Here is a 9,289-nt window from a genome sequence, read left to right on the forward strand (position 1 = left end):
TCAAACAATTGCTCAAGAATACGGTGTTTCTTACTTGGAGAAGTGTTCTAACCAATGTAAGTGAGAAAACTTATGAAGCTACACCTCAAAAGGAGGAATGTTCACATGAGAGACACTTTGTAAGTAAATCCAACAACTCATAAAGAAAATACCCTCTTGACTACTGATAGAGAGTGATCAAATAAAAACATACTCCATCTTCTATTAAAATATATAATCAGATTTATACTAAAATGAGGGATGGAAATCTGAGTGCGAGTAGAGGTGCTTGTTTAGGTTGATATTGTAGTAAATAGAAAAAAGAGTTGTGCCAAAAATAAAATGGAACGCTAACATCTTTTGTTGATTCAGTGCTGCAGGAAAGTAGTTGTGCTTGAGTTGAAAGGTATAGGTATGAATGCATAGGAAACTAAGGCATGTGCAGCCCATGGTCTAAGTAGAGTCAGGCACACAAGGTGGTTTCATATGCTGAGTTACCAAGTAATCTTTAGGTGTAACTGTAGGAAAAATAGTTGTGCTTGAGTTGAAAAGCATAGGTGTTAATCCAAATGAAAGTAACGCTTGTGCAGCCTGTGTTCTAAGCAGGGTCAAGCACACAAGGTGGTTTCACATGCTGAGTTCCCAAGTAATCTAGGTGTAGTCAAGTGCATACGGTGGTTTCATATGCTATAAGCTACCCCATAATCGAAGGACAGGCAGGTGTGATGGGCACCAGGCTTTGTGGACTTTCAAAATGACCATTTTATTTCCTATCCTTTCCAAATGGATCTGTTAGTTTTCTAGTTTTCTTACTTAACACCACAGAATCTTATTTGCTTGTAACATTTTTCAATAAAATGCTGCTAATAAAAATACTTGACAATCCAGAGATTTGATGAGTAAACAAAGGCACTTCACTAGTGTGATGACATGGCCATTGTTACTAATGCAAGAAACACCTTCTAGTAAGGATTGCAATTTGTTCCATTGTTTCAAAATTGTAAAGATAATATGTTTCTTGACAAATAGATATTCTTCCTTTTCTGAATGCTCATAAATGCTCTCAAATTTTCTGGATCACCATCTAATGGAAGTAATATGATTAGGGCACTCGTTTTTGCATACCTTGCTTGATTAAATGGCCATCTATTGTACAGTACTGTGGCAACAAAATTACTAACTTTTCCTATCCAAATCAACAAATGCAAGCTTTCTAGTGCAAATCAGTAATCACATTCAGAATTAAGCAATGGTTCATTTGATCTATTTAAAATATAAGCCATTTGAGGTATCATATTTTTATAACATAGTTACTATTTGGTAAACTGTGCAGGCCAAAAGTTAACATTTCTACAATCATATTAAATATGCTCCATGGAATTACCCAACAAAAGTTATCCGAATTGTTAATTGCCACAAAAGAAAAGACAGCCTAATAACTGTCATGCACTTAAATGAAATCAACATGGCAATTGTCATGTGTCACAGCACCAGCAGTGGTAATCAGACCTTGAAATTTCTAACAAAGCTTCAGGTGTCATTTTCTCCAAATCTGCCTGTTTCATAGATGCAAAATTATTGTTTTTGTCAGAATCAGCAGTCCCGTTACCATCTTTCTGTTCATGGACTTGAGATCGCATTTTCTTATAGATACGCATTGCTGCTACAGCATCCTCATATGGGTCATGTTGACCATTTTGTATCCCGTACCTGCGCAACTCATATTTTGAGTCATGTTATAATTGCTAAATATCAGGATCCTAAAGTGATGCAAGCAAATACTTGTCAAGGGATCCATTCAAAATTGTTACTTCCTAATCAAAAGCCCAAGGCAGATCATAAAATAATGAATTTCCCTTCAAAGTTTCCAGAAATGATCTGTACTTATTCTAAACTTAGATATGGAGATAGTGTTTCAATGTTAAAAACTAAAATGAATGCCACAATGTATATTAATGCATCTATACTCTGAAAATATAAGTTAGTTCTGTTTTCAAAGAAGTGAAGTACAGTACCCTAATAAAAGTTTTGTCAAGTACTTGAGAGAATGGCTTGTCTTGCCAGTCTTGCGCAATGGTGGATACTTAGCAGTGTCCCTGAAGACAATTATACAAAAATATACTTTACGATTGAATGATAATCAAGAGTACAACGAGCACTAATCAAGAGCACAACGAATTCTAATCAAGAGATAAATGGATACAGAAATTTGTATATTTTGTATAAGATGCAATATTTGACACAATTTGACAATTTATAAGCATCAAATTATGACAAGGATTTTCAAACACTATATTGCAAGCTTGTTACAAAACATTAAATACCTGATTAGATGGCTCGGGTACTCGAGCATTAAGCATTGCAAATCATTGTCTAAGCTGTGCCCTACAAGGAGCTTTGCCTTACCCCCTACTAGACGAACTCGTGAAACTGTTTCACCATTATATAATATTTTCTTAATTTCCTCTGCCACATCTTTCACTGGTATTGCCTCAGCAAGATGCTCTGGTTTTATACCGGTGATATCAAACCTACAAAAAACACAAGAAAATTCTACATCTTACAGTGCACCTAATGTTTAGCTCCTGACATAGGATGTTGCTTAATATTGTACTTTTCACACATATAATCTAAATTTCAGAGTTGAATTATTATAGACAAAAGAAAGGGAAGAACATATCACCTGTAATCTGTAATAGGAATCTGTGGCTTGACATATGTCTGCAAGAGAACAATTTCTTCTTCATCAACGAGGCAGACTTTTCCACAAAGATTAAAAGAGCCATCCTGCCCACCACCAACCATCTCACAATCTAGAGATACAGCAGAAACTGGATATATTTCATCATCTGGTTTTGTTTGGCGTCCAATCTTTTCAGCTTGAATACGCTTATTAACCAGTGAACGAGAACCAGATGTAACCTGCAAATAATGATGCAAAAGTTAATTCAATTTGAATCATATATGAAGCTTTTCTTTCATGCCCATTGCAGCAGGCAGCCATATAACATCAAGGCAACCAAATATTTGATCAACTGCACAGTTCTGCAGTCCATCTTCCATTCCACCATATCAGAATACCAAATACACTTACAGAAGACTGATCAGAATGTACTTGACAGGTTCTTTTGTGAGCAGCAGCTGCATCGGGGCTGTCAAAAAAAATCAAGCACAATTCACACCCTCTTTTGAGAAACTGTGCTGAGCATTCAGCCTTAGGCAGAGGACCTGTGGTTAAAAAATGCCAAAATCAAACATTCAAACAAAACAAATTTCAGATAAAAATGTGTTGATGGAACATTGTTTAACTGAAGAAAAGTACAACAAAGAAGTATAACTAATCAATACTAAGAACTAAGTCACTAAAATATAAGTGGTTAATAGGCTTCACAATAATCAAGATTTGCAGATTTAGGTTGAGAAAACTAAAGCGCATTGTGCATAATTATGATCCAATAATAACTAAATAATTTGATGAGAAATGTAAATCCCACCATGGCAAGGCCTACGTTTGAGAATTAAGACACAGGCAGACCTTAGCTTTAAGACTATTCTATAAGGGCTTTCCACAGCACAGCCCTACTTACTCTGCACACTGTAAGTTCTCGGATTAGTGATTAGTAATTACTGTGAGTGGTGTCTGACTAGAAGAAAAAAAAATAGAGCAAATGCCAAAATCTCATTTAATAAAATAATAATTAAAGAGAGTGCCCTATAATTAGAAACAGTCTAGCCATGTTCCTGAATAACACCCTTAAATAGATAAGCAAAAGAGCAATTGCTTCAATTCTGAATAGCTCATGTCTACATCATCCTAGATCTAAATTCAGATATGATGAGCTGTTTGAAGGCATTCCGAAAGCCCTGAGCTTGGTTTTGGCCACATGAACTTTATCCCTCCCTTTTTTCTTTGACACAAGCTAATTGGCATGCCAATAGCTTTCTCATCATGAACTGAAAGTGCACTTCTAGCATCTAAAGGAAATCTAACTGCTGTTTATGAGGTCACCCAGTAGATGTAGAGTTTCCTCCCTTTTTCATAGCTCTAAGAAGAGAGAGAAGCCCTAAAATTCTCTTTGTTACCATTTCTATTTAAAAAAACAGGTTAGGGCTAAGGACAGGAAGCCCACACTCTTGTGATTGGTTTTAGTTCCTTGAATGTTATCCCAAACATAAAAGATAAAGATTATGTACGCAGTCAAAAATACAGATATGATGTTCCCTCTGCAAGTCAAGAACCTGCAAAATGCTTTCTACAAATCTCTACGATTGGCTCATGTCCACAATGATATATCTATCTCATTTGTCAATATAAAAAAATTTAACTGAAGAAGGGTGCAACAAAGAACTCGTACTTACTACTAACCATTATTAAGAATTAAGTCGCTAAAATATCAAGTGATAAATGTAACTTCACAATAATTGATAATGTTATGCAGATCTGGGTTGAAAGGATTAGAGCACATTGCATATAATTATGCTACAATAAGAGCAAACAAATTTAAAAAGAGATGCAAATCCACTCACTGGCAAGTCCTTCATTTGGGACACAAGTAAGCCTTAGCTTACAAACTATTGTATAAGGGCTTGCCACACTGCACCCAAACTTTGTCTGCATACTGTAAAATCTATGATTACTAGAAGTGATGCCCGGCCACAGGGGAAAATAGGCTGAATAGTAGAATACCAAATTCTTATATCATAAAAAATTAATTGAAGAGGCTGCCCTAGAATTAGAAACATCTCTAAGCATGTCTCTAAATAACAGCGTCCAATAGATCAGCAAAAGGATGATTAGTTCATCTCTGGATAGCCCACGACTGCCTTACTCTAAATCTAAATTCACAAATGATGAGCTGTTTGGAGGCATGTCAATGGTTCCCTGGGCTTGCATTTGACCACTTGAACTGTTGAACAGTTGCCACTCCCTTTTTAACTTTTTTGAGGCAAGATAATCGGCAGGCCAATAGACATTTCGTCAGGCAAGTGTTCTCCAAGCATGTAAAGTAAATCCAACTGTTGTTTGTAGGGTGACTCATTAAGTTAATAGTTTCCTTGTTTTTTCCACAGCTCTAAGAACAGGGAGAAACCCTTAAATACCATTTGTCACCATTTTATTTAACAAAAATGGACTTAGGTCAAGTAAAGGACATCTCACCCTCCTTGTGAATGTTTATAGTCCCTTGAATTACATCCCTCTGTTTCTATTTTAAAAAAGGATCGAGACACTACAAAAAAATACTGAAAACAGAAAGCTGAAGGTTGAACACAGTTAAACGTACCAACAAGATGTTCCCTCAATGAATCAAAGAACTTGCAATGCTTTCTACAAATGCCACAAATGGGTTCATGTCCAGAATGACAAGTCAATCTCATGTGTTCTACCAAATGCTCCATTTTATTGAATTGCTTGAAGCATGCTGCACATTTGTTCCTACGAGGCACAAGCACACCCATAAATGCCATCTTCTCAAATTTTATTAAAAAGATAGTCCATGAAAGGCAAACAATATGCCACGAGAGATAATTTAACCCAACCGAGCACTGCAAAACACACAATTAAATTTAGCACTAGATTTCCATTGAAGCACGTTTGTAGTACACCATGCCTTATATTTGTAAATTGGGAATGCCCTCATCATTGCTACTATGCATTAAAAGGGGTGTTAATAAAATAAGAGATCTTCAACTGTAAAGAGCTCGCAATAAATCTCATTCCAGGCATGCATACATAAAATTGTATCAGAAAAAGGATCTTAAGCAGGTAAAACATATGCTACGATAGAAAATTTGACACCGAAGACACGTTACTATTACATGATAGACCTTTGTGTTAAATTCCTATTTAAGCACATTTGTGGTAAGGGAGTGCCCTCATCGTTGTCACTATAATCAACTGGGCAGTACTAAGAAAATCGAAGATCTTAAACCTGCACAACTCAAAATAAAACTCTTTTCAGGCATACATACATAGATTGGGTATCGGAAATTAATTTTAAGCAGGTAAATCCTGTGCCATAACAGATGATCCACAGGACAGACGGGACTTCAATACAATAAACCAGCACAACTCAAAATAATATCCATTTCAGGCATAAATACATAGAATCTGTATCAGAAATGCACTCTAAGCAGGTATATCATGTGCCATAACAGATTATTGACTATATATAACATGTTACTAATACATTATAAAACGTTGATCCAAATTCCCACTCAGGCACATTTTTAGTGTTCTGTGACTTGCATTTGCTATAAGGGGATGCCCTCATCATCTTACTATAATATTAATTGGGCAGTACTGGCAGAAACAGAGACCTTAAACCGTGCAAAGCTCACGATAAAACCCATTACAGGTATGCACGCTTGAAATTAATATCAGAAATAGAACTCAAGCCATTTGGAAGTCCATACAAGCCACAATATTCATAATATAGAACTGCTCAATCTTTTTGCTGGAATCCCCACAAAATCCAAGACCTAATACCATTAAATGACAGAGAACAGACAACCCCCGACACGGAATACAAACCTGCTGCTCTCTGCAGAATCCATGACTTAATTTTGATATAAGATCTCAGCGAACAGGTCTCTGAATTTATTGTGTCCTAAGGTGGCGGAATATCATCAGCCAAACACGATCATCCATTTTCCTTGCTCTATGAAGGATGTGAATGAATTATTGTGGATTTGAACAGTTTTTTGAGGACACACTCCTCTTCGTGGGTCACACCGAATGTGCAAAGGAACGATTCTATGATGAATTGACTCTATATTGTCATTCTTCTTTTATGTCTTTTTTCTTCTTATTTTGTGGGTATTATGTATATTGAAAGATTTTATGCCATTTACAAAGATTTTTTAAGTTACTTAGATCAGTAATATCTGTAGGCTAAGATCTATTTATCGAAAGTGTTTACTTATATCAATTTGGGAGGAATACAATTTTAATTTCAATTTCATTTCTTAGGATGTAAGGTCTTGTACTTAGAAGTCTTAATATCTTATAAACTATTTGAATTCAAATATCTAAGTGTTTATTGTCTTTTTTTAGGTTTTGGTTTTAGAACTTATTTCTATATAGAATTTCCTCATTCATTTCTATATAAGGTTTCCTCATTCATATTGCTCACACTTCACTCTCCTATTATTTTATACAAGTTTGTTTGCCTTGGTTTGGATTGAAGATGTTCCTAAAAAGACTTACATGTAAACAAAGCAAAAGTAGAGGTTTATTAAAAGTAGATTATTTAACTAGAATCCAAAATTACAATTCTATATTTGAGCACCAAATACCAACAAAGTCAAATCAATAATAACGATAACATGATGTTAGCAATAGCTGAAGTGTTTTCTAATTTCTCAATTATTGTCTCTCTTAATTCTTATATTTAGGGTTTAATTTGCATTTTTTTTTTTCTTTGTATAATATGACCTTATTTGAAAATGGTTAATTTTTTTCTTATCTCTGCATATTAGTGATATTTCTAACATGTTACCCTAGGATTTTTCCCCTTTATTCAAACATGTTGATCTCACTTAATATTAGTTTAGATCTAGTGTGTAATTTTCTTTATTTTGATCATTAACATGTGGTTGTGTGCTTAAATGCCTATAAAGATCTCATCCTCCACTCAGGTGAAGTCTTAGAATTAATGTCACTCAAGATATAGATTAAAGTGAGATTCCTAATGTTGAATATTTGGATACATCTATTCGCTAGAAACAAGAAGATTATTTGACCATGAGGTTGGATTTATAGATAGTCAAATTTATGATTTTGAGTCTCATAATAAATGGATATCTTGAGCTCTTGTTAACTTCAACAATCTCTTCACATTTGCAAAGAATATATATTTAACATATATATACAATATAATTAACATGATTGGAATATAATATATAAATGGAAGCATATAATATAAAGCTCAAACACCATGAAAATGACACAAATACAACACCACTTAGCTAAAGAAGCCATCAAAGGTAATTTTAAGAACTCTGAAAAGAGTGCATTCCATGCTTCATGTCACTATATATATAAGGCTATAAAAGAGTTATGCAATACATAAAAATTCTAAAATATGAACCATGTATATATAATTTAGGGTAATTACACCAAACTATTGTTAAAAATGGTGGCCACATGCAAAAAAAATCAAAATATTTCATAACCCATGTAGGTTTCTTAAATTTCAAAACATGTTTGGCTTGGTAAGACCGAGCCTCAAATAAGGAATAAAAAATATAAAAATCTCCTCATAACCTATAAGAGTTTTGAAGAACTAAAAGTTTTTCATAACTCACATAGGTTATGAAGAAGAAGATATTTTTAAAAAGTCATGTCAAAGGCTATTTACCCATAACCCTTGCAAGTTTTATAGAACTAAAACTTATGGCATTAGTTCTACATAGCCTGCACGCATTATGATGAAGTAGGAAACAACAAGGATGGAGAGAGGGAGAGGGAGAGGGAGGTGGGGAGGGAGTTGGATAGGGAGATAGATAGATAGATAGATAGATAGATAGATTAGATAGATAGATAGAGAGAGAGAGAGAGAGATAGAGAGAGAGAGAGAGAGAGAGAGAGAGAGAGAGAGAGAGAGAGAGAGAGATAGAGAGAGAGAGAGAGATGGGGGGGTGCATGGGAAGGAGAAGAGTGTGAGATACATATGGTAAAGAGAGAAGAGAGAGGGGGAAAGAGATGAGATAGAGCTCAATGATGATATTTATTGCTCAAAATAGATAGAGTTGGTTATGAGGTAAGGAAGATGTGAGAGGGGGATTAAGAAGGGTCATGTGTGTACACACAAACACGCACACACACACATGTAGACACATATTATATATGTAAAACTACATGTATTTGTAATGTATGCTCAATTTAGAAGTGTGTATTTTTATGTCTTCATACCTTGTATGAGTTACAAAGAATTTGAGCATGTACTTTTTATTTTTCAAAATGCAAGAATCTTATGTAAACTTTAAAAATGTGCCTTTTGTTTTTCAAAACACGAGTGGGTTATGTAGAATTGAAATTACACTTTTTGTTTTTCAAAATTCAAGCAGGTTATTTTGCACATCAAAACCTATACAAATTTTGACTTGGTAAGAGGGTTGGAAAATGATCCTGAGTCTTGCAAGTCAAATTTCCCTCTATTTTTGTCCCTTTACACATTCTTTCTTCTTCCAACATAATTTCTCAACTTCTTTGTCATTAGGTTTAGAAATTATCATGAGGGTATCTCAAAAATTACCACCAATAATCTCACACATCTTCTCAACTTTTTGACCATATAAATTTTCTATT

At 34.6% G+C, this 9,289-nt stretch overlaps 1 protein-coding gene across 4 annotated transcripts; it reads right to left on the reverse strand.

The window, feature by feature from the left end:
• Positions 1-1,221: 1,221 nt before the first annotated feature.
• LOC149556768 (RNA exonuclease 4-like) lies at positions 1,222-6,740 on the reverse strand. Of its 4 annotated transcripts, none has more exons than XM_089831296.1 (7): positions 6,512-6,740; positions 5,262-5,413; positions 3,074-3,207; positions 2,663-2,901; positions 2,304-2,510; positions 1,995-2,075; positions 1,222-1,689 (listed from the first exon to the last, which is right to left on the reverse strand). In XM_089831296.1, exons 1-7 carry the CDS (start codon positions 6,532-6,534, stop codon positions 1,455-1,457), a joined length of 1,071 nt encoding a protein of 356 aa, XP_089687422.1. In that variant the 5' UTR covers positions 6,535-6,740; the 3' UTR covers positions 1,222-1,454. The 4 variants fall into 4 exon arrangements, with proteins under 4 accessions (XP_089687422.1, XP_089687423.1, XP_089687425.1 ...); XM_089831297.1 differs by having other exon boundaries at positions 2,019-2,075; positions 5,262-5,523; positions 6,512-6,608; XM_089831299.1 differs by lacking the exon at positions 6,512-6,740 and adding an exon at positions 6,298-6,413.
• Positions 6,741-9,289: the final 2,549 nt, after the last annotated feature.

The sequence above is a fragment of the Cupressus sempervirens genome, chromosome 5 (assembly GCF_028749045.1).
Source record: "Cupressus sempervirens isolate cs-2001-9-10 chromosome 5, ASM2874904v1, whole genome shotgun sequence".
Classification (NCBI taxonomy): Eukaryota; Viridiplantae; Streptophyta; class Pinopsida; order Cupressales; family Cupressaceae; genus Cupressus; species Cupressus sempervirens.

Bases quoted from the DNA above. Each gene is read 5' to 3' on its own strand.
- LOC149556768 (XM_089831295.1), bottom strand. From the start codon at position 5,445: ATGGCATTTATGGGTGTGCTTGTGCCTCGTAGGAACAAATGTGCAGCA. The intron at 2,076-2,303 runs GTATTTAATGTT...AATTGTCTTCAG, and splicing joins TACCCGAGCCATCTAATCAG to GGACACTGCTAAGTATCCAC. The intron at 1,690-1,994 runs GTACTGTACTTC...TGAGTTGCGCAG, and splicing joins TTGACAAAACTTTTATTAGG to GTACGGGATACAAAATGGTC.